This window comes from Aedes aegypti, chromosome 1 (genome assembly GCF_002204515.2).
Source record: "Aedes aegypti strain LVP_AGWG chromosome 1, AaegL5.0 Primary Assembly, whole genome shotgun sequence".
Classification (NCBI taxonomy): domain Eukaryota; kingdom Metazoa; phylum Arthropoda; class Insecta; order Diptera; family Culicidae; genus Aedes; species Aedes aegypti.
In genome coordinates this window covers 165,732,256-165,759,134 of record NC_035107.1, presented here as the reverse complement: position 1 = coordinate 165,759,134, position 26,879 = coordinate 165,732,256, and the positions used below count along the sequence as shown (strand labels likewise).

The window sequence follows — 26,879 nt, the reverse complement described above, 5'->3', positions numbered from 1 at the left end:
CATCAAAGACTTTGCTTAAAATAGGCTCCGGCACCCTATCAGCCCATTTCAGTGTATTCTCCACAATAAAGTTCATACTCTGTTATTGACGCTGTTGCTTTCATTCGAGATGCAGCAACTCTTCCTGGTGGTGTGCTTCATGCTCGGAATAACGAGTTTCCTTGTTGTTTTCAATTGTTCCAACTGCATTACCCATTCCCGGAAACTGTTATTATCATCGTGCTCATCTGCCTCCTGATCCACCCAGCATGCAGAGTCGGTATTTTTCCGGTTCAGATCCATTGGCGTCACAGAGGAGGGTGCAGTTCTAATCTGTAAAGTGTCAAATGCAAGCAAATTTTACCATATAAGTGTTTTTTTTTTTTCAGTAGGATGTTCGAATGAAACAAGATCAAAATCGATTGAGATAAATACAGACCAAATGTTCCAAAGATAAAACTATATTACGCTCAGTAAACCCTTTCTTCTCAAATTCCGAACATGACTTATATTCCGAGCAATAACGATTTTGGAGGTTAAAACTAACATTTTCAGTCTATGAAGAATTTTTGGAGATTTAATTGAAAAATCACTGTTTAATATCGAGAGTTCAGAATATGAGACATTTTCGAAATTTAAGACAAAATGGTATGTCATTGAATCTACTATATAACTGCCTCTAAAGGTCGATGGTAACATTTACGTATTAAAGATCAGTATTGACGTTTTAAAATTAACATTGGTTTAAAATTAATTTTTATACCGATGAATTGCTCAAGATACCAAGAACTGCCATATGAAACTAGAACGGCTCTTTATTCCGAAATTATTATGGAATACGTACAGGACAGATACCATTGAAACACGAGTTTCGCTGAATATCTACTACTTTTTTATATACGCGAACACGTCGGAACACTTCGCGAACACCATAGGAGATAAAATCAAAATCCGATAACCCGTTCGCAAGCTAATTCACTGCATACACACACTATTTCATTTTTATTTAAAGTTATATAGATACGTACTAAAGCAGACACAAAGTTCTTAAAACGCCATTATTTTTGTTTTTTTTTGTACAGAGACGCGTCTCTGTGTATTCAGATCTATCTTTTTATTGAACTGTGCTATTGATGAACGCAACGTGTTTCTCAATCCAACAGCTTATCGTCTAGTTACGCCAATGTTCGATCCACAATAGCTTTGACATGGTTGAGTTCAACCGCTATACTAAACATTTTTATCATTCTGTTTCTCGCCGTTCTCTTCCAGCATCCTCCGGTGCAATTTTTCTTAGATAATCTAGAGCCGGGCACCTCGTACCGTATCATCCTGTTTGCGGCAAATGCAAAAGGTCGTTCCGAACCGGTGATAGTGGATGATATCACCTTCAAGGGAGTGGCCAAGTATACTGGTGAGTAGATGTCTGTTCCACCATACAAATCGTGCTGATGAATTTTCACACCACCAACCGTTTGCCGGCCAGGATTCAGAAACACCTGTGCTTCTTGGCGGTGTAGTAGGGTGTCCCAGGAAAATTTAATATTCAAAAAGTCATGTAGTAGATATGAAAATTCCGAAAAATTGTTTAGAGGTTCCATCAGATCAATGAATGAAAAACAGCCAATTTCAATATAATAAATGTTTTATTTGGAAGTGTTTCGCAAATGGTATTATAGCCTACTATTTTTTTTCTATGAGTATTATTATACATTCATGTGATATTATTTTTGAAAATGTGCAGTTTTTTGTCTTGAGAGCTTTTTAAAACCTTAAGAAAGACGATTTTTGTGAAATTCTTGGCGAACATTCAATCTAGAATAAATGTACGGTTTTTTTTATTTCAAAACCTGACACCTCTACTCGATAGCACTATTTACCACAAACAAAAGCAATGGTTAGTTTCTCATTTACTCAAACGGCAATGTCAGTCCACTGTCAATATTATTTTGATCTTTTTTCCATTATGAATAGTGCTACTGGATGCGGCTTTCAAGGTCTGGAATAAAAATCGTACATATATATATTTTGAATGAATATTGGACAGATAATGACCCTTATTTAAAAAGTATTGCAGAAAAATTAATTTATTTATTTTAAAAATCAATACGCGTATGTTCGATATTGCTCAAAGAATAAAAAAACAAAAATATCAGTTTTAAAAAACATTTCTACAAAACCTTAAAATAAAACAATTATTTTTCATAAAACGATCTGGTGGAACCTTTAATAGATTCCAGAAAAAATATTTGTTCAACAAAAATCCTATAAATAAGCATATCTAGCACATCTATCATTCTAAGATTCAACACTCTACATTTTCGAACATTGTTAATTTTTGCTGGGACACCCTACTGCAAAGTGATATTTGTATGTATTTGTTTGCGTGTGTGTGTTTGTGTGGAAATGAGTGACTAAAAGAAGGACACAGTGGCTGTTGTTGATGATAACTGCCTTGACATGGCCGGTATTTCATTCGTCGTTCGCCACCTCGCCAGATCTCAGCCAGTGATAGATGAATGGTTTTCCTCGCTTCATTTAAATAGACTCGGGAGAGCAATGGTCTTGCCAGGTTTTAATTTACTTTACGTGGTTGGTCGAATCAGTGGAGCAGCAAAACATGACAACGTTGTTCCTTTTCAGTACAATGTTACTATTTTACTTTTAGTCGTAGCACATTTTATGGATTATTAGTTTCAGCAACTTTTTATAGTGAGAATACAAATAAATCATTTCAAATATATTATTTTTTTCCTACCCAACGGTACTGTTGGACACTGATAGACCAAAGAAGTCCTTCTCTATTTCCTCCACAAAATAAGTAAACAACAATGCAATGCTACTAGAAATCAAAATCTTATTCATATTAAAAAACTGCCAAGCCCTTAAGAAATAAGAAACTTTTTATCATTTTTTTAATAACATATATTTGATTCAATTGGGTCTTGTGTGGCGGGCGTCGAGTGATTCTTAAAAAGAAGAGAAAGAAATTTTTGATTACACTCAAAATTGTATTTACCTAGAAAACAACACTAAAAACTTATTTCGGTTCTCCGACATTACCCGGAAAACCATTACCCGGAATGCAATTTACCGGAAAACCATTTACCGGAATGAACCATTTACCGGTAAGTCCAATGTTGACTATTTTTTCCATTGACGTCCTTTTAACGTTTTACAGTCATTCAGGTCAGTATGTTGACTTAAAATATTTGAAATGATCACCAAAGATAATTGAAAGAGGACCCGAGGAGGAAAGAATAACTCGCCAATAACTTATGCATACCATATTTTGGTATCATACCACAATTAGGTATTGTTCAGTTATCAATACCTCATTTTGGTATAATAATGGTATTTGAAAAAAATGTTTAAAACAATTCAAAATACTTCATTTTGGTATTCGACAGCTATTGAGGACTGCTGGAGGTATTGAACTAGTATTGAAAAATTTCACTTTTAAAATATTATTTAGGTATTACAATATCTGATCTAGTTATCAGCTTGGTATTTGTAGAATATGCAGAAGGTATTATTTGCGTTATTTTACCTCTTATGCAGGGCTCATTCATACCTCATTCAGGTTGTAAGTATTGGAAATTATCTGGTATGGAATACCTCAATTTGGTATTCAGTAGTTATTTTCTTCTGCTGGGGGAGCTTCTTCGTTCAAAATACATAAACGAAGAGACCAGATCATGTCAATATGCAATATCTTCAAATATTTGCATTCCATAGATGATTTGCCCTTCTTATAAAAATAAGCTGTTCTTTCAACTTACCTCTGCAGCTTGTCTTGGTTGAACAAGCTAAATATGGCTACAACTATGTAACTTTACTTTTATCATTTGACCGTCAATTTCCCAAGTGTCCAAATGATTATAAATAAGCAATGATTGGAATTCTCAAAACGATTGGTTGTGCTACTTTTCGCCGAGTGTCAATAGACCGAATATCATTTTCGCAAATATTAATCACCTGAATGCAAATCTCCCGAATATCCCTCTTCCTAGAATGACCCATTTTGGGTCATCTGATATTCACCCTTCTTTATTTGATTGGCGGTTCTTTCGAGTTCCACCGATCTCGAAATTTTTGGCAATATGTGTTTAATCGAAATTACCAAATATCTTCTTCGTATGATTGCTTATTGTTCTTTCTAGTTTATCACCCTGGCACTGAATTCGGGGTACAGACATTCAGAGATATGACATTCGGATAAAAATAGCACAATCAAGCAAATTCAAGGGAAAAGAAGATCTATTGTGGTGCAATATCTAAAAATCCAAAGATGGACGTCACAATGGCGAATTGTGTCCCAACTCTCGATTACCAAGGCGCTAAACTAATATTTGAGGGTGTTAGAAGCAAAGAGGTGTAAGTGACAAAAATCTAGTTTAAAAAATACCATTGGAAAACTTGGAAATTGCAGAACTTTTTGGTGTACATAACTCAAAACTGCCTAAAATGTGTTTAGGCACTTCACTTGATTTTTTAGCTTTCCTTAAATCATAACGCTAAATTGAGAATTGCACTGTTGTATGTCACTGCCCTCGCAAAATTTGTGTTTTTCATATTTTGATACAATTTTAAAATTGGATTTTCAACTGTGTTATCTTCAGAAAATAAGAAAACCATTATAACTCTAAACATTTTCTTATGCAAAGAGTTTCATTTACTCAATGGTACCAAACCTTATTCGATCTATTGACCTCGTTGTTATTTAGCAAAACAAATCCTTGCATTATTTTGGCCCTAGCCTGTAATGGTTTCCTATCTATGTCAGGCGACTCTTTTCTAATTAAATCGAAAATAAATTACACATTCAATTAAATGTAGGTACCGTTATCTTCGTTGATACTTTAGGGCCTACGTTGAGGCAAAGTAAAGCTATTCGCAAAGATCAAGCTGAGGTTGGTAGAATTGAATCCGCCGGTTCAAAATTATTTCTGGTTGGCAAATTGGACTACCCTCTAGAGCTAGAGCACTTACATACTTGTCAAACTATAAACGTATGCAAAAATGATCAGTTGGAATAGGCTCTCAGCTAATAACTGTAGAAATGCTCGTAGAGGAGCTGAGAAGCAGGCTTTATCCCAGTTGAGTCGTAACAACATATTTAGTCCATAACAGTTTGGAGATGTCTTTTGAAGAATGGAAGGTTTGATTAATGGAGGATTCCGGTAAATGGTTTTCCGGGTAATGGTACATTGCGGTTAATTGCATTCCGGGTAATGGTATTTCGGGAAATGGTATTCCGGGAAATGGTATAGAATCCTTATTTCCCGAATTTGTTCGTCAGTGAATAAAAATTCAAGTCTATGACAGGTAGTTTTATCAGCATGAATTAACTTGCAGAAGTCAAGAAAACATGTTTGAGCAGAAATAAATTTTTTATTTCACTCAAAAATTGTTAACTTAAAATATTATGGAAGACCTTATTTTTGGACCCATTTGCCTGTTCAAAATTCAGAGCGATGACACATTTTTTTCGACATAAAATGAATTGTGAAAGTCTAATGAAAATGTTGGAGTAAAAAAATAAACTTCTAATTACACTCAAAATTTATTTCACCAAGAAAACCATACAGAAAACGTATTTCCTCAGCTTTTTTGTCTGTAATTCGAAATTGAAGGCTGTAATATATAGTTTTTTCAGCTCGAATTTGCTTGTAGAAGTTGAGTGAATATTCTAGAAGAGAAAAAGATATATTCGACAACACTCCAAAGTGTTTTTACTAAGAAAACATTGAGCATGAGCATGAGCATGAGCATTGATGACCGTACAATTCGTAGTTGCTACTCCGTGATTGACAAGAATCATCGAAATTGTACAGGGAACCAACAGATGTAGCTTAGGAGTAGCATACCATCTTCAATGTACATTTACGAGGTCTCTGAAATTAGTAATGCCAATAACGGCGCCGGCCACGTCCTTACGGTCATCGGGGAAGGGAAGGAATGTTAGTGTGACATCCATTGTTACTAAAGACCGAGTATACCTCTGCATCTTCATGGTTGCCACGGGAAGGAGTTTCGTTAGTGGGAGGGCTTCAAAGCTACATGATCAGGATTCACCTTGGTAAGTGATGCGATTCATGTAACCTCTGTTTAAAAAGTTATCTATCAATGCATCGACATCTTAAACATCGAACTATTCAAAAGTTTGAATCTCGAAATTTTATAAAACATGAATAAGCGCTTATGTCAACACTTAAAGGGATGAACTATTCATAGTTTGTTCAAAAAATTCTTAAAAAAATACATGTTATGATACAAATGTGTTATTAGAAGCATGAAACGAGCTCACCAATTGGTAATCCATCCTCGACTGAACAGTTACAATCGCAGCGTCAACACGTATAAGCAGGAATATAAAATAACTCCGATGGCGCGCGAATGAAGTGCTAACTGAAAAACAAAAACACTCCGAGCGCGCAAAAATTGAATCGGACTGCTTGGGTCTTCGCAAAGCACTGGGCAAACGAACGAAGCCACGGAAAAACACTCCGAGCGCGCGAAAATGAATCGGACTGCTTGGGTCTTCGCAAATCACTGGGCAAACAAACGAAGCCACCGAAAAACATTCCGAGCGCGCGAAAATGAATCGGACTGCTTGGGTCTTCGCAAAGCACTGGGCAAACGAACGAAGCCACCGGAAAACACTCCGAGCGCGCGATAATGAATCGGACTGCTTGGGTCTTCGCAAAGCACTGGGCAAACGAACGAAGCCAGCGAAAAACACTCCGAGCGCGCGAAAATGAATCGGACGGCTTCGGTCTTCGCAAAGCACTGGGCAAACGAACGAAGCCACCGAAAAACATTCCGAGCGCGCGAAAATGAATCGTACTGCTTGGGTCTTCGCAAAGCACTGGGCAAACGAACGAAGCCACCGGAAAACACTCCGAGCGCGCGAAAATGAATCGTACTGCTTGGGTCTTCGCAAAGCACTGGGCAAACGAACGAAGCCACCGAAAACACACTCCAAGCGCGAAAATGAATCGGACTGCTTGGGTCTTCGCAAAGCACTGGGCAAACAAACGAAGCCACCGAAAAACATTCCGAGCGCGCGAAAATGAATCGTACTGCTTGGGTCTTCGCAAAGCACTGGGCAAACGAACGAAGCCACCGAAAAACACTCCGAGCGCGCGATAATGAATCGGACTGCTTGGGTCTTCGCAAAGCACTGGGCAAACGAACGAACCCAGCGAAAAACACTCCGAGCGCGCAAAAATGAATCGGACTGCTTCGGTCTTCGCAAAGCACTGGGCAAACGAACGAAGCCACGGAAAAACACTCCGAGCGCGCGAAAATGAATCGGACTGCTTGGGTCTTCGCAAAGCACTGGGCAAACGAACGAAGCCACGGAAAAACACTCCAAGCGCGCGAAAATGAATCGGACTGCTTGGGTCTTCGCAAATCACTGGGCAAACAAACGAAGCCACCGAAAAACATTCCGAGCGCGCGAAAATGAATCGTACTGCTTGGGTCTTCGCAAAGCACTGGGCAAACGAACGAAGCCACCGAAAAACACTCCGAGCGCGCGATAATGAATCGGACTGCTTGGGTCTTCGCAAAGCACTGGGCAAACGAACGAACCCAGCGAAAAACACTCCGAGCGCGCAAAAATGAATCGGACTGCTTGGGTCTTCGCAAAGCACTGGGCAAACGAACGAAGCCACGGAAAAACACTCCGAGCGCGCGAAAATGAATCGGACTGCTTGGGTCTTCGCAAAGCACTGGGCAAACGAACGAAGCCACGGAAAAACACTCCAAGCGCGCGAAAATGAATCGGACTGCTTGGGTCTTCGCAAATCACTGGGCAAACAAACGAAGCCACCGGAAAACACTCCGAGCGCGCGATAATGAATCGGACTGCTTGGGTCTTCGCAAAGCACTGGGCAAACGAACGAAGCCAGCGAAAAACACTCCGAGCGCGCGAAAATGAATCGGACGGCTTCGGTCTTCGCAAAGCACTGGGCAAACGAACGAAGCCACCGAAAAACATTCCGAGCGCGCGAAAATGAATCGTACTGCTTGGGTCTTCGCAAAGCACTGGGCAAACGAACGAAGCCACCGGAAAACACTCCGAGCGCGCGAAAATGAATCGTACTGCTTGGGTCTTCGCAAAGCACTGGGCAAACGAACGAAGCCACCGAAAACACACTCCAAGCGCGAAAATGAATCGGACTGCTTGGGTCTTCGCAAAGCACTGGGCAAACAAACGAAGCCACCGAAAAACATTCCGAGCGCGCGAAAATGAATCGTACTGCTTGGGTCTTCGCAAAGCACTGGGCAAACGAACGAAGCCACCGGAAAACACTCCGAGCGCGCGATAATGAATCGGACTGCTTGGGTCTTCGCAAAGCACTGGGCAAACGAACGAAGCCAGCGAAAAACACTCCGAGCGCGCGAAAATGAATCGGACGGCTTCGGTCTTCGCAAAGCACTGGGCAAACGAACGAAGCCACCGAAAAACATTCCGAGCGCGCGAAAATGAATCGTACTGCTTGGGTCTTCGCAAAGCACTCTGTTTTTACTAAGAAAACAATGCACAAAAACTTATTTCCCGACTTTGCTCGTCTGTGAATAAAACCTCAAGGCTATGAAATTTAGTTCTTTTGGTATGAATGTGTTGTAAACATGTTTGAGCAAGAATTGAAATTTTTGATTACACTCAAATTTTTTCTTGCTTAATATACTACGAAAACCCCTTTTTAAGGACCAGTTTGCCTGTAACTCAAAATTCAAAGCAATGACATATAGTTTTTTCAACAGAAAATTGATTGTGAAAGTCAAATAAAATTCAGTTTACCTGGAGGACGGGTTTTTCTGAGCTTTCTTGTCTGTAAATCAAAATGAAAGGCTTGACATGTAATTTTTCGGGAAGAATTCAGTTGTAAAACTCATAATATATTCATTTGAGTAGAAAAAGAAATTTTTGACTATATTCAAAATTGTTCTATCTAGAAAACAACACAAAAAACTTGTGTCGTCTGTAAATAAAAACACAAGGCTTGTAGGAACCAAGTGCATATGTTTGAGCAGAAATATAGTTTTTTGATTACACTCAAAACTCCTTTTACGTAAAATATTGAGATAAACTCTTTTTTGCGGAGTCGTAAAATTTTGTAACTCAAAATTCAAAGCCATAACATTTGATTTTATCGATAAAAATTTGATTTTGAAGGTAAAATTAATATGAGTAAAAAATATAATTCCAGCTACACCCAAAATTTATTTTACCCTGAAAACCACTCAGAAAACTTATTTCCTGAGCTTTTATATCGGAAATTCAAAATTAAAGGTTGTAACATGTTTTTTTTTCTGCATGAACTAACTTGTAAAAGTCAAGTGAACATGTTTGAGTAGAACAAGATAGTATTGATTACATTACAAATTAATTTCACCCAGAAAGTTTCGATTTTGATTTACAAACATACTTCTTTTTAAGTTTTTCACTTCAAATAACTTTTCTACACAGTTCTATATTTACTTTTTTCCCAAACATAACCATTTCACTTCTACAAGTAAATCAATATCGAAAAACCACATGTCCTATATTTGATTTGCAAACGGATAAAAAAAACTAGGAGTTTCGCAGTATATTAAGTTAAAGGAATTTTGAGTGTAATCAAAAATTTCAATCTCTGCTCAAACATGTTTAGTTGACTTCTACAAGGTCAATCGTGCCGAATACTGAAAAAAGTACATATTATAGCCTTGAATTTTTATTTACAGACGAACAAACTCATGACATAACCTTTTTATGTGGTTTTCTAAGTAAAAACAAATTTGATGTATTTTTTTACTAAATACAAAAATGTATTTTTTTACTCAAACATATTTAATGGAGTGACTTAACGCCTTAAAACTTACATGTGGTTGCCTTCAATTTTGATTCACAGACTCAAAAGCTCAGGAAATACGTATTCTGTGCGTTTTCTGGATGAAATAAATTTTGATTGTTATCGCAAATTTATTTTTCTACTCGAACATATTAATTTTACTTTTACAATTAATTTTGTATCAAAAAACGATATGGGATGACACGACGGAAGAAACAAGATTATAACAGAATGTGTTCCCTCTGATACGATGTTTTTATATCACCAGTTGTTATAAAACATGAACAGTAAGTAGTTAAAATAACAAAAATTCTAACAAAATTTGCACCAATCAAAACTAAAAAATAACAAACCTTATTATAATTATAACAAATATATTACAGAATGTGTTGCAAGGATGTTAAAAACAACAAAATTATTGCAAATCATGTTAATTTTTGTGACATCGGATTTTATTTGCAATAAACTTATAAAATAGATGTTTGGACCCTTGGTAGTTGGCATAAGTTTTCACCCCCTTGATAGAAGAATAGTTAATGGAGTGAGATAAAACTATCGCCACTGGGAGACATAAGAGGATCATCTCTTCATCGTAACATTGTAAACTCATTCATTTTCTCAGTTATATTGAGCTTAATAATTGGTTATCAATGGTTATCAATGGTTCAAAAATTATGTTGATAGAGGAGCAAAACGGCCAGATATGAGAAGGGTCTTGAAGTTCTATCGCACAGCATAAAAAATAGGTATGTAATCTAAAGCAGCGACACGAATTCATTGTAAAATGTCTAAATGTTCACATATTTTTATCGCTAGTAAAAAACGATGCAAATATTCTGCAGTATGTGGGTAAAATGAACAACTGTGGTGGTAAAATGAACATCATGCAAAATACGTGAGCAAAGCTAATATTTTTAACAAATGTCATTTCCGAAAATATACCCATTAATGATTGTAAGCCATTCAAAATTCATTCTTAAGGTATCAGGTTTGGCATCATATTATATCGAACTAGCGTAACTTTTAGCTCGTAGGTCTTGAGGTTTATCAGTGTGGTGAATACACTGAAAAACCTCAAAACCTACGAGCTAAAAGATACGTTAGTTCTACCGTGGTTTTATAACATCTTAGTTTTAGTTAATTTTTTTTACCTAAATTGAACTCCGTATCAACCCGAACATTCTAATTCATGCTTTAAACCATCCGTGAGTGATAAAGAATTATGGAAATTTGTTTTTTCTCGGAAAAAGGCTCATTTTACCGCCATCGTTCATTTTTCCACCCTTCCCCAAATAAAAAATTACACTACCGAAAAATAATCCCTTAACACTTTTTTTCAAAAACAGTTTTTTTTCCACAAAGTGTATCAGAAATCGAATCCCAGAAAAAAAAAATCAAAAATTTTGATCTGCATTATGCTTTTAACCCGTAAAGTGGCAGGACGGACCTTAGTGCACAAAAATGCTTCAATCTCAGTCAATAGTCATCCGAATCCAATTCTTTAAAAAGTTATGGAAAGGGGATTAGTGTACCTACATTTTGGGGGGTGACCCATCCCTCCATACCCCTCCCCGCTTTTGTTTGACTCGAAAAACCTTGGCTCTTTAGTGTTTTTCTATAGCAATTTTACTAAGCATCATGAAAACAAAAATGCCATGCAGATTTTTCATTCTCAAAACTGGTCAAAATGATGGATTCAGACCAACGTAGGCATTTTGGACCATTATGGTCCTCTCGGAAGAGGACACCGGTGAATCCGGATTTATATAGGAGTGTTCATGTGAAAATGGCTGTATCTCAGTCATATACGAATCAAATCGCATTCTGTAGCCAGCATTCGGTAGCAAACCCTTAGGCTTATGTTTTTGGTGGCGCTGGAAGTTGACGCATCCCCCCTAGCCCATCCCCCTCGATGTTTAGTTTGAAATTTTTATGATTTTTCATGCAAAACTATAGAAATTTTGCTTACTACCGCAAAGAGGCTGTTTTCAAAGCAGTTTATACCTTCCACATATATCACAATGATGGCAGAATTCCTTCTTGGCTTACAATGACCTGTCTGGCCCTTCTGAAACTGATCTGGACAGCAGTGAGTACGAATTTTTTGGAAGGACTTTTATAGATGGCAAAATATTGGCCATACGTCAGTCAAGAAAGCATTCGATAGGTGCATCGTAAGTCTACCTTTTGAAGATCGCGATTCAATAGGAAGTATCACATCCGTTGGCGAATCTATGATTTCAAATTAGTTGAGTCCTGATATGTTGAAGAGATTACCAAGAATCCGATAGAAGCTTTTCAGGGATTTCAGTAGGAATACTTCTTGCATGCATGTAGGTGTTCCAGGGTATTTTTCGATTCTGGTAAGAAATATTACAATGAAAAGGAATTTTGGACTTTCGATAGGAGTTAGTTTTAGTGGGAGTTAGGGATTCTAGTGGTTTATGGTGCATGTTCTATATTTTTGAATTTTTGATCCCAATTGGTGTTCATAAATCTTGGAGGATGCTTCAAGACACCGGAATTTTGAGATTGCAATACAAGTTCTAAGTTATCAAAACTTCTTTGTTCTGAGAGTTCAGTTGAAATTGTTGGTATTCTAAGATTTAGGCTAGAATTCCGAAGATTTATAGAATTTTCTAGGATTCCAGTAAGAATTCTAAAATACCTATGGGAACTCTGAAATTTCAATGAACCCTAAGATATATTGAAGATAATCTACGATTCCGGAAGAAATTATGAGGGGCAGTGTTGAGTTCCGGATGAAATCCATGATTTCAATGACAATTCCCCTGAGATTTCATGTAAGGTATGCTGGGACTCCAATTGGAAGTCTGTGCTTCTGGTTGGAGTTCTTAGGCCCTGAAAGCAATTCTGAGATTTCTATCACGGTGGGAATTTTTAAATTTTGCAAGGATTTCTGCAAATCGTGTAGGAACTCTCAGGATTCTTATATGAAATCTGGGTTTTCGACGAAAGTTATGGGTTTTTAGTAAGAAATCCGGGATTTATAGGAACCTACAGAAACCGTGCAGGTTTTATTGAAGGTTTCACAAATTTTTGGTGCGAATGCTGGATTTCAATGGGCGATCAGAAATTTCGGCGCGAGTTGAAATCTTTGCATTCCTGTAAGAATTCTGCGATTTTGATGGGAGTTGTGGGATTTCAGTAGAAATTGAGAGTTCTGATGTATTAAGATTTAGGAGGTTACTAGAGTTTTAGAAAATTCGTAGATTTCGGTAAGAATTCGGATGTTTTTGTGGTAATTCTAGAATTCTGAAGATCATCCTGGAACATTAGAGAGAATCTTGTGATTCCGGAGAGAATCCTGTCTGGAAATTTCGGAAGGAATGATGGAATTTGAAAACACATCTTTTGATTTCTGATGTATTGGTATTCCGATAGAAATTTTTGGATTTCGGTAGGAAATTCCACGATTTCAGTATCATTTCTTACATTTCGGTATAATTTATTGCAATTTATGGTGGAACTTTTTGGAGTCTTTATTCACTACCAATGAAAGCTTTTGGAATCTGAAAGAAATTTTGAGATGTCAATAAAGATTCTGGGATTCCCGTATGACGTCAAGGGATTCAGTTGAACTACACTGAAATTTAGAGTTTTAGTGTGGGTTTTCAAGAATTTCGGTGAGAATACTATAATATCTATAGAATGTTTAAAAATTTGAGAAGAATCCTAAGTTTTCCATACGAATTCTCAGATTCCGAAAGCGAAAATGTTAGTTTTATGGTATAGTTTCTGTAAAAATGGCAATCTGGAATTTTTTAGGGTATTTTATTATCCTGATCAGCATCTAGGGATTATGGAGGAATTACTAACATTACAAGGAGAATTCAGCCATATCAATAGGAATCCTGGTATTATGGGAGAAATCCTGGGTTTTCAATGTGTGATTGCAATCTTCAATTTCGGTGGAAATAAATGGGTATTGTGTTATGTCACAATACTGGAATACTGGAACTACGATTATTACTGGAATTTGGAAATAATATATATAATGGAATACAGATAAATAGTGAATACAATATAATATCTGGTGTTGTGGTAGGAATCCTAGGATTTTGATAGTGATTGATAGGGAGAACTATAGTTGTGTGATTTTGATGAGAAGGCAATTGAAACTGCATTGGAAGTTCAGGTTTATATTGCGCATTTCTTTCACCACTGGACTATCGCAGAAGTTTTTACAAGTGCGGAAACGCTAATAAAAGTGCGCAATTGCATCAAATCGGGTAGGTGTATTCGGGGGACATATTCTTCGTAAATCAATGAATAAGTGCTCTGAAGACACCAACAGGATTCAATGCAATTCCGCACTTTTATTCACATTTTCGCACTTATGAGGCCGCACTTCGCAGTCCAGTAGTGAATGCAATACACAATATTGTGTGTACAAAAATTTCGGCTAAATTTTCTGAAGAAATTAAAAAAAATGATAATTGTTGTAGGATTTCAATACAGAAATTTAGAGATACAGGGATTCAAGAAAAATCTCGTGGATTGGATTTTTGTATTCCAAACGATAACGATTATTGGAGAATTCAAACGGCATCCGCTTGAGATTTTGGTGGATATTCTTGGATTCCTGAAGATCTTTTCTAAATTCCAAAATTCCAATCGGAATTCCAGAATTTCAACCGTTTCTCCTACTATAGTCATAAGCCAAATTTCATATGCCATTCGACATCTTAAACCTGCCAATCCATTCAAAATTTCCACCAAAATTCAAGGGATTTCAAGTGTTTTTTTTTTCGGATTGCTAGAACTTTTGAGGTATTTCATTTTTTTTTTCTTGACATTTTTTATATACCTATCCAAGACTTCTCCATATTCCTATTTTATAAATTCGAGTTTTCCATCGGATACCTGCACCATATATTGGAATTCCTGAAATTACACCAAAAAAATCCCTGACATAATCCAAGAATTTTATCGATATTCAAATATTACAACCGGAAATTTGGGAGTTCAGAATCCTCCCTTGAAAATCTCATTAAATCTATAGAGAACTCAGAGAATGTCTATCCAAATAAAAGGATTTCACCCTCAATCACATAATGCTTATATGATTTCCTCAATCTCAGAATACCCACTATCTCATCAAAATCTCAGTATTACTTTCGAATTCCAAGAATTCTTCAGAACACTCATCAATGATCATGTATCAAGAACTTCTATCAGGATTTCCATAAAAATATCACAACTACTTTCGGAATCAAAGATTCTCTGCCAAAATCCCAGTAGTTCAAACCAAAGTATTGGATAGATACATTTTCAAATATAGGAACCAAGCATGCAATCGATTTCTCCGAAATTCCAAAATTCCCATTGAAATGCATGGACGTAATAAACAAAATCCAGAATGTCTATACCATTACCAGCGCTTTCTCGGAATTCCAGAACAATGTTCATAAAACCTAACTCCCGCTGCAGTTCTACCAAACTCCAAAAATTTCTATCAAAAATCCAGATCCTCAAGATATTAGATTCCTTTTGTTTTTTTTTTAATTTCCCGAATATTTGGCAAAAAAAAAAACATTTGCCAAGGGTCCCTTTTTTTGATGTCTATTTTCTGATAAGTGAAATTCTGATGAAATTCCGATTCTTAGATTTTGTTAGAGGTAATAAGATTTCTGTTGGTGGCAATCTCAAGGTTGAGGAAAGTTTTCTGAGAATCGGGTAGAAGTTCTTAGCAGTCTCATATGATTTCTGAGATTCCGTGTATTCCGAAACGATTTCTGGAATTGCGATGTGTCTTCTTAGATTGCAATAGGAATTCATATAGTTCTTCTGGTTTTATTGTGGGTATTCTGAGATTTAGGTGAGAATGTTGGGATTTTTAAGTACATTCCTGGAGATTCACTCTAGGATATTGGAGCAATTTTTGAGTTTCTGGAGAAAATTCTGGAATTTCACAATTATTAATATTCTGAGATTGAGGAAATCCTATAAGCATTATGTGATTGAGGGTGAAATCCTTTCATTTGGATAGACATTCTCTGAGTTCTCTATAGATTTAATGAGATTTTCAAGGGAGGATTCTGAACTCCCAAATTTCCGGTTGTAATATTTGAATATCGATAAAATTCTTGGATTATGTCAGGGATTTTTTTGGTGTAATTTCAGGAATTCCAATATATGGTGCAGGTATCCGATGGAAAACTCGAATTTATAAAATAGGAATATGGAGAAGTCTTGGATAGGTATATAAAAAATGTCAAGAAAAAAAAAATGAAATACCTCAAAAGTTCTAGCAATCCGAAAAAAAACACTTGAAATCCCTTGAATTTTGGTGGAAATTTTGAATGCATTGGCAGGTTTAAGATGTCGAATGGCATATGAAATTTGGCTTATGACTATAGTAGGAGAAACGGTTGAAATTCTGGAATTCCGATTGGAATTTTGGAATTTAGAAAAGATCTTCAGGAATCCAAGAATATCCACCAAAATCTCAAGCGGATGCCGTTTGAATTCTCCAATAATCGTTATCGTTTGGAATACAAAAATCCAATCCACGAGATTTTTCTTGAATCCCTGTATCTCTAAATTTCTGTATTGAAATCCTACAACAATTATCATTTTTTTTAATTTCTTCAAAAAATTTAGCCGAAATTTTTGTACACACAATATTGTGTATTGCATTCACTACTGGACTGCGAAGTGCGGCCTCATAAGTGCGAAAATGTGAATAAAAGTGCGGAATTGCATTGAATCCTGTTGGTGTCTTCAGAGCACTTATTCATTGATTTACGAAGAATATGTCCCCCGAATACACCTACCCGATTTGATGCAATTGCGCACTTTTATTAGCGTTTCCGCACTTGTAAAAACTTCTGCGATAGTCCAGTGGTGAAAGAAATGCGCAATATAAACCTGAACTTCCAATGCAGTTTCAATTGCCTTCTCATCAAAATCACACAACTATAGTTCTCCCTATCAATCACTATCAAAATCCTAGGATTCCTACCACAACACCAGATATTATATTGTATTCACTATTTATCTGTATTCCATTATATATATTATTTCCAAATTCCAGTAATAATCGTAGTTCCAGTATTCCAGTATTGTGACATAACACAATACCCATTTATTTCCACCGAAATTGAAGATTGCAATCACACATTGAAAACCCAGGATTTCTCCCATAATACCAGGATTCCTATTGATATGGCTGAATTCTCCTTGTAATGTTAGTAATTCCCCCATAATCCCTAGATGCTGATCAGGATAATAAAATACCCTAAAAAATTCCAGATTGCCATTTTTACAGAAACTATACCATAAAACTAACATTTTCGCTTTCGGAATCTGAGAATTCGTATGGAAAACTTAGGATTCTTCTCAAATTTTTAAACATTCTATAGATATTATAGTATTCTCACCGAAATTCTTGAAAACCCACACTAAAACTCTAAATTTCAGTGTAGTTCAACTGAATCCCTTGACGTCATACGGGAATCCCAGAATCTTTATTGACATCTCAAAATTTCTTTCAGATTCCAAAAGCTTTCATTGGTAGTGAATAAAGACTCCAAAAAGTTCCACCATAAATTGCAATAAATTATACCGAAATGTAAGAAATGATACTGAAATCGTGGAATTTCCTACCGAAATCCAAAAATACATCAGAAATCAAAAGATGTGTTTTCAAATTCCATCATTCCTTCCAAAATTTCCAGACAGGATTCTCTCCGGAATCACAAGATTCTCTCCAATGTTCCAGGATGATCTTCAGAATTCTAGAATTACCACAAAAACATCCGAATTCTTACCGAAATCTACGAATTTTCTAAAACTCTAGTAACCTCCTAAATCTTAATACATCAGAACTCTCAATTTCTACTGAAATCCCACAACTCCCATCAAAATCGCAGAATTCTTACAGGAATGCAAAGATTTCAACTCGCGCCGAAATTTCTGATCGCCCATTGAAATCCAGCATTCGCACCAAAAATTTGTGAAACCTTCAATAAAACCTGCACGGTTTCTGTAGGTTCCTATAAATCCCGGATTTCTTACTAAAAACCCATAACTTTCGTCGAAAACCCAGATTTCATATAAGAATCCTGAGAGTTCCTACACGATTTGCAGAAATCCTTGCAAAATTTAAAAATTCCCACCGTGATAGAAATCTCAGAATTGCTTTCAGGGCCTAAGAACTCCAACCAGAAGCACAGACTTCCAATTGGAGTCCCAGCATACCTTACATGAAATCTCAGGGGAATTGTCATTGAAATCATGGATTTCATCCGGAACTCAACACTGCCCCTCATAATTTCTTCCGGAATCGTAGATTATCTTCAATATATCTTAGGGTTCATTGAAATTTCAGAGTTCCCATAGGTATTTTAGAATTCTTACTGGAATCCTAGAAAATTCTATAAATCTTCGGAATTCTAGCCTAAATCTTAGAATACCAACAATTTCAACTGAACTCTCAGAACAAAGAAGTTTTGATAACTTAGAACTTGTATTGCAATCTCAAAATTCCGGTGTCTTGAAGCATCCTCCAAGATTTATGAACACCAATTGGGATCAAAAATTCAAAAATATAGAACATGCACCATAAACCACTAGAATCCCTAACTCCCACTAAAACTAACTCCTATCGAAAGTCCAAAATTCCTTTTCATTGTAATATTTCTTACCAGAATCGAAAAATACCCTGGAACACCTACATGCATGCAAGAAGTATTCCTACTGAAATCCCTGAAAAGCTTCTATCGGATTCTTGGTAATCTCTTCAACATATCAGGACTCAACTAATTTGAAATCATAGATTCGCCAACGGATGTGATACTTCCTATTGAATCGCGATCTTCAAAAGGTAGACTTACGATGCACCTATCGAATGCTTTCTTGACTGACGTATGGCCAATATTTTGCCATCTATAAAAGTCCTTCCAAAAAATTCGTACTCACTGCTGTCCAGATCAGTTTCAGAAGGGCCAGACAGGTCATTGTAAGCCAAGAAGGAATTCTGCCATCATTGTGATATATGTGGAAGGTATAAACTGCTTTGAAAACAGCCTCTTTGCGGTAGTAAGCAAAATTTCTATAGTTTTGCATGAAAAATCATAAAAATTTCAAACTAAACATCGAGGGGGATGGGCTAGGGGGGATGCGTCAACTTCCAGCGCCACCAAAAACATAAGCCTAAGGGTTTGCTACCGAATGCTGGCTACAGAATGCGATTTGATTCGTATATGACTGAGATACAGCCATTTTCACATGAACACTCCTATATAAATCCGGATTCACCGGTGTCCTCTTCCGAGAGGACCATAATGGTCCAAAATGCCTACGTTGGTCTGAATCCATCATTTTGACCAGTTTTGAGAATGAAAAATCTGCATGGCATTTTTGTTTTCATGATGCTTAGTAAAATTGCTATAGAAAAACACTAAAGAGCCAAGGTTTTTCGAGTCAAACAAAAGCGGGGAGGGGTATTGAGGGATGGGTCACCCCCCAAAATGTAGGTACACTAATCCCCTTTCCATAACTTTTTAAAGAATTGGATTCGAATGACTATTGACTGAGATTGAAGCATTTTTGTGCACTAAGGTCCGTCCTGCCACTTTACGGGTTAATTAAATTTAAACTAAAAAAGTTATTTTTCGTGATTTATTTTTGCGCGGTTTTTACGCGGTACCGCGTGAAAAAAACGCGTTCATCATAATTCTATTGATTAGAGAGATTCGCCGAAGCGATAAAAAATGTTGGTGTTAAAACTCCACAAAACTGGAATGCAACGAGATGACATTTTATGTAATGCAAGAAACATTCAAGATATGAACAGCTATTTATAAAACATGAGACGGTTTTCATTACAAATGCTTTTTTGAAATTGATACAAGTTGTTTGAAACTTTTAATTCAACCACAAATACAGTACTATTTCCATATAATATTTTCGATATATATTTCTCATAATTATTGTTTAAGAATGTTCTCGTACGTATATTGGTTTTCCTATGCATTCTGCAAAGAGCAGAAGCCACATAATGCGCATCTATTCGTCCCTGGACTGTGCTGTTGTGCATCAAATGTGTAGATATTTGCTTCGGTTCATCTTGATTGTCTTTCCGCTTGTATATCAACCTTGCAGAGGTGAATATGAAACCTGTTCTTAGTTATGGTGTTGTTTTTGTACCATCACCAAACAACACAGCACAGAGAGAATATGCAGTGTTGCTACTGCTGATCCGTACATGACTTCAGCGCCCTTGTCGATTCATATCGATAGCCAGACCGGAACTTGTTCTACTCTGAAAATTCCCGGAAGCAAACTACATCCTTTCATAAGTATAAATTTTCCGAGCAGTACTAATTTGTTCCGATTCCCATCACACATTCTGATACATTGCTTTTCCTGCACGAGAGCACCTCTCGTCTGTCGTTCTTCACCAACGCTGTATTCTATCTTGCGTTGCAAACAGAATAGACATTTTCAAAGGGAAAGCTCAACGGGGAAAATGTAAACCTCTTCTTTCTCTTCTACTGTCGATGCTATATTTCACCAGCCAACGATAAACGGAGGAAATGTACACAAAGTATAATAATACAATTTATCATACTTGCATAACAGCAACATCACGCCACACTTGCTCGGTTTGCCCAGGAAGACTCAAGCTAGCTTTTCTGGATGTCTGCGACCGCCAACAATTCACCGGTAGAGCAGCTGAGGTTTCGGGCACTCATGTTCAGCTTAGGGTAGCTTTGGGAGGCAATAAAAGGCTTTATAATGCTGGTCAGGCCGAAGATACAATGCGGCCGACCGAGTTCACGTAGTGATGCACTTCGCAAATGGACACTGCTATTCACACGCTTTTGCGAGTTTGTCGAAATGCACTGGTATCGAAGTATTTGGGTTGTAGTTTTTCTGCGCCATGATACTGATACCTGTAGAGGTGTGCGATATTCTACTCATTCGGAATATTTTTTCAATATTGTTTGTTTTTCTTTTAATTAATATCTAACTTAATGATTGCACTGAGTATACCCTTTGCGTAAAGCGTCAGTCTATGCTATGCTATGCTATGCACTGAGTTTACCCTTTGCGTAAAGCGATTTCAGTTATATTTTGCACTGGATCTGCACGATTATTATAGACTTTCAAATGCATTTGTGCATTTTTTATAAAACGAAATTAGATATTTATCGATTAAAAAATGAATTGACAATTAATAAATTTATTTGATTGGAATATTCAAGTTGCTTTCAAAAAATATGACGATTTTTTATTTTGTATGAAAACTACATTTTTTATTGGCAAAGCCTATTTGTAGAGGAAATGTGTACGGCATTGTTATTTATAGGTGGATTTTTGGTAAGGTTATAATGCTAACCTTGAATTTATCCAGCTCGAACCAGGAATCAAACTAAGACGCCGCTAGCTTCTACCCATGAATCATATCACAAGGCGCATAGGGGAAGGGGTGATAAAATAAACAACTTAAGGATATCATCTGGTTTTTGATAGAAAAACGAAAACTTTGTATAGTACTATCAAAAATAGGGATGTTATTTATAGCAGCGACATGAATTCAGACTAAAATAGCTAAATTTTCACATATTTTTAGCGAAAAACGATGCACATGTTAATTTTCAATCACACGACGCGACGCGAGACAGGACACAACACTTATGGTTCTTACAAACGTTAAAAGGACATATAAATTACCTTTTTTAACGACCGATTTCGGGCTTGATGCTGCCCATCATCAGGACGATGTCCAACTGATTGTATAGAAGGAAAACGCACATATACAGCTTCATACTTGGCTAAGTACACGTCGAATGTAGGGGAGTAAAATCATTTGATTTTTCGTCTGGTCAGGTAAAATAGGGGTGATGTTATTGGGGCTTCATCTTCGTTCATCAATGGTTGCTCAGCAGTAGCGATGTACATCGATTCCCAAGCATTCAAATGCGAAGTCTTCCTCACAGGTTTCAAGAGCTTCGCATTATCCCAGTCAACGGAATGATTGAGTTCCACTGTATGTACTGCAACGCTTGACTCATTTGTTCTGCCGTTTTCAGTGGCATTCTTATGTTCTCTCAAACGTGTTTTGAATTTTCGGCGAGTTTGGCCGATGTATACCGCAGGACAGCTTTTGAAGCAGAGAGAGAGGATATCCGAAGGATTAGTTTACCCTTCTACCCGAAGGTGACCAATGGGATTAAGAACACCCTTAAGCAACATGGCTTCCAGACAGTGTACAAGAGTACCAACACTCTTAAAGACCGCCTTTGTTGCTTGAAGGACAAAGTACCGAAGGAAGATTTGTCGGGGATTTACCAAATTCCGTGCAAAAGCTGTCCTGCGGTATACATCGGCCAAACTCGCCGAAAATTCAAAACACGTTTGAGAGAATATAAGAATGCCACTGAAAACGGCAGAACAAATGAGTCAAGCGTTGCAGTACATACAGTGGAACTCAATCATTCCGTTGACTGGGATAATGCGAAGCTCTTGAAACCTGTGAGGAAGACTTCGCATTTGAATGCTTGGGAATCGATGTACATCGCTACTGCTGAGCAACCATTGATGAACGAAGATGAAGCCCCAATAACATCACCCCTATTTTACCTGACCAGACGAAAAATCAAATGATTTTACTCCCCTACATTCGACGTGTACTTAGCCAAGTATGAAGCTGTATATGTGCGTTTTCCTTCTATACAATCAGTTGGACATCGTCCTGATGATGGGCAGCATCAAGCCCGAAACCGGTCGTTAAAAAAGGTAATTTATATGTCCTTTTAACGTTTGTAAGAACCATAAGTGTTGTGTCCTGTCTCGCGTCGCGTCGTGTGATTGTGATATAATTCTTACGTTGCACAAAACCCAAAATAATGCATGTTAATTTTACCTGCACTATGTGGGTAAAATGAACAGCTTTTGGTGGTAAAATGAACAGCATGCAAAAAACGTGAGCAAAACAATTATTTTGGAAAATTTTTGTTGCATTCCCGAAAATATATTATTAAGGATTGTGCATTCAAAAATAAATCCAAAGATATCAGATTTGACATCATATCATAACGATATTCACCTCACTGAAAAACCTCAAGATTTCCGAGCTAGAAGTTAGTCAGTTCTAATTTTCAAACGTGATTTTCTAAAATCTTAGTTTACGATGATATTTTCACATCAATTTACCTTCGCATCAACCCGATCACTCCAATTTATGCTCTTAATCGTCCGTACGTGATAGAAAATCATTGAAATTTGTTTTCTCTCTGTAAAAGGCACGGTGTTCATTTTACCACCCCTGTTCATTTTACCACCATTTCACCTACTACTTCATATTCAAATTCTCCAATTCAGTGCGACCGCTCGTGTAATTTTTTTTTACCGGGCCCGTCACACGAGCGGTCGCATCGTGTACTGAGTACACGCGGAGCATTTTGGAAAAATATCAAACATCAGAAAACAATATTTTTTGGGCGGGAAACCAACGAAAAGCATTTAAAAATTGAATAAACATGTGTTTTTGGCCTAAACTTAAGCACTTGGTACTAAAATTGGGACAGGGCTTTAGGACCCTATTATCTCAGGATCTGGATATTTTAGCAAGATGGTGCCTTTGGCAAATTTGTTCAATAGGCCAAGGACTAACATGTGATAGACGGTTGTTTCGGAACTCTGCCACCAGTTGGCGCTAGTAAGCATGAAATTTTTCGATCACAGATATCTCAGGATCCTGATAACCTAGAAATGTGCGGTCTTCGACAAAATTGTTTAGTAGGTCATGGACCAACATATTATATGCCAACTAACCTGAAATTCTACTGCCAGATGGCGCTAGTGAGCATGCTGTATTTTGATCGCTGCAATCTCAGGATAGAGAAATTATAGTAAGTTGATGTCTTCAGCAAAACTGTTTAGTACATCAAGGACTAAACATGTGATGTGCCGTTTGCTTAGGAATTCTTCCACAACACGGTGCTAGTGATTATGCATTTTGCAAATTTGCCGAAGACATCAATACTCTATCTTGCCCAGGTTTAGGTTAGCAAACAAAATTGCTCCGCGTGTATCCAGTACACGATACGACCGCTGGTGTAACTTTTTTTGAGCGATTGACGAATGGTTAAATAGTCTTAAATTATATTTTTATTATAATTATCATCATTAACGAGATTGGCAGCCCGAAGCTGCCTAATTCATTTACATATGTTCAAAGTTGTTTCACCTGTTTGCTACGCTTAAAAATCAATTTTTCAAGACCCAAAAAAATTTTTTTCTCACATTAATAATATAGATAATTCAGCATAAGATAGCTAAATTTGATCCTTCGATTCAATTCGGCTCAAGGAACCATGATTTGTCGTCCTGATATCATGGCCTAACCAATTTATGAATTTCATGACTTGTAAATCATGGTGTGGGAATTAGATTTTTATCCGTGCAGAACAAATGAAATGGCCAAATTGATACACGTAACTACGGATTTCAGGATCATTCTAATTTTGTTATTTGCCTTTATTGGCTTTCAACTGCCCATATTAAAAGCAACAAAAAACAAGTTCTGATACAAAATATCGTCGGAGTTTTAATTTAATTGATTACTGTGCTGCCGTTATACGCATAATTGTCCCATGTTACTTTTTGTGGATTTTTAGTTTTTATCATCAAACAGTTTATTTTTACGTATAGTTGTAGAAAACACTCACCAAAAAATAACTTTGATCGGAAACTCAATGAAAAGCAACCCAAGTCAATTTGTCCCATTGTTGAATTTCCACGCATAACTTTCCCACTACTGTATTTCTACGCATAACTGTCACACTATATAATTCGTTGCCCTGATCTCGAACAAAATATTCAGTGAGCAGTTTTTAATTAGCTGGTGTTTGGGAAAATCGTTTTGAATATCTTCTTACGTTGGCTCTACATCCCATGAGGAAAACAACCTGTTTTATGTATTTGTATTATCGGGATGCATTCATCATTCATGCGCGCCTAACGTCAAATTTGATTGAAATTTTCAATATCAAAATATTATTCCCCATCCGTTTTTCAATGAATTTCAGTTGAATTTTCAGGATCAATCACAAAATTCTTCTAGTATTTGGAATCGCGGTCATCGATTAGAAATTTACCGTAATTTTCGATTCATCGCGGGGAGTACTGAAGTAATCCCACTTGAAGAATCAGTTATCACTTTAATTTCGAGTCCATGGCTTGCGACAATTCAACTTCATGATTTAGCAAACCAAGTCTAAATAAAAATGGTTCGACCGTTTTTGGATGGCTTTGCCACATGCTGGGTTGTTCCGAATACCGGTTCACTGGTGGAAGTGGCCATTATATTGGCGAATCTGAAACCTGGCTTGCGGCACATAAAGTTTCATGAATTTGCAAATCAAATCTAAAGGTGGTTCTGATGTATTTGAATGACTTGACGTCGGATTGTTCCGAATTCCCGGTTCCCTGGGGGAAATGGCCACTAAATTGTCGGTTCTGAAACCTAGCTGGCAACATTTAACTTCATAAGTTCCCAAATCAAGGCTAAAGAAGGGTAATTCAAACGTTCTTGGATGACTTGATAACATGCCAGGTTGTTCTGGATACCCTGTTTCCCAGAGGAAGTGGCCATTACATTGGCAGTTCTGAGACCTATCTTGCGACATATCGAACTTCATGAATTTGCAAATCAAGTCAAAAGAAGAATAGTTCAAGAGGTGGATGACCTGGCCACATACTAGGTTATTCCGGATACTGCACAGTTCGAATGAAACGTGTAAATTTCTGAGACATATAATGCACATAATTGGAGCGTGGAATATCATAAATATTTACATGTTATGTCATGTAAACTTCAATCATATATCATGTAATCCAGCAGGATCCTGTGTGCAGTGATGCATTTTGAACTGAAAGCGAGCCAAAAATGAACGGAGCAAGTTCAATTTTTGCACGAGAACGCAGTAAACTTTGAACTTTCGAGCCAGAGCATGCCGCTGCTCTCGAACGGCCCGTTCAGATCTCAAATCATTACAATTGTAACTGAAGCATGAATTTAATGTTTTACCTGGGAAACATTTCTTGAATTGATGATACATTCAATTTTATCATAAATCAATGTGTTTTTTCTTACTTTGAGCTCCTTAAAATCAACATTAGCATGGTGAGATGGCGTGAAATGTGTCAAAACAATCTGCGTTCACTTTTCTGCTCTCGAGGGTTCAAATTTTTGAACTGAACAATGAGCAAGCCTACTTGATCTCCCGTTCAATAAACTGAACTGGAACGCGAACTGAACGCGTTCAAATGCACCACTGCCTGTGTGGTTACATGACATATAACACATTATTACATGAATTTAGACTTAAATTTACATGACGACATGTTTACATCGCATGAATGAAGTTTACATGACGTGTAATCTTCATTATTTTAACTGTGTGGTTCTTCAGTGCAAGTGGCAAATATGTTGGCGGTTTCTAAAACTTAATACATCGCAAATTATCATGATTTTGCAAACCAAGTCCAAGAAAATGTCAAATCTTGTGAAGATTTGTGTCGTGAATTTTGAATTAAATATTTACTTCGCAGAATAACCTTGAATTCGCAGATGAGTGTCTGTCAAGACTGCAGCTGCAAGAGTCGATATAGGAATTGATTACATCTTATAAACTCTCTAACTTACTCATCCACTCTTTCTTTCACTAACTCATACATTTTCTGATTACCACACATACAGAAAACTTTGCTTTCCATCCCAAACTATAAAATCGTATTTCTTCACTTCCCCACACGTGGCTCCGTTTGGCACATGTCACTTGAGCCTTCATTAGGTGCCTTAATATAGTCTTGACGATATACGTCCTCTACGTTCGGTACAATCTCTATGTAAGGACGGTCATCTACAGCAGTATGCTTAGCACATAATTGGTCTCTACTATCAGTGGGACTCTTATGCGTAGAAATTCACCAAAACCCCGTATTTCTAAGCATAACAGCCCCACTTTGAATTTCGTAGCTAAATTTACTTGTTTCCAGTAACACAATCTCTTG

At 37.0% G+C, this 26,879-nt stretch overlaps 1 protein-coding gene and 1 long non-coding RNA gene across 2 annotated transcripts in view; one reads left to right on the top strand and one right to left on the bottom strand.

Moving 5' to 3' along the window:
• Positions 1–26,879, top strand: part of LOC5570293 (hemicentin-1) — a 409,353-nt gene that overhangs the window by 353,259 nt on the left and 29,215 nt on the right. Inside the window, exon 13 of the mRNA XM_021853033.1 lies at positions 1,252–1,393. Within this exon, the coding sequence (XP_021708725.1) occupies positions 1,252–1,393 (142 nt within the window). The remainder of the gene's footprint in view (positions 1–1,251; positions 1,394–26,879) is intronic.
• LOC5570292 lies at positions 11–20,708 on the bottom strand. Its single transcript, XR_002502205.1, has 2 exons — positions 20,428–20,708; positions 11–312 (listed from the first exon to the last, which is right to left on the bottom strand). It is a non-coding gene; the product is annotated as an uncharacterized LOC5570292 (long non-coding RNA).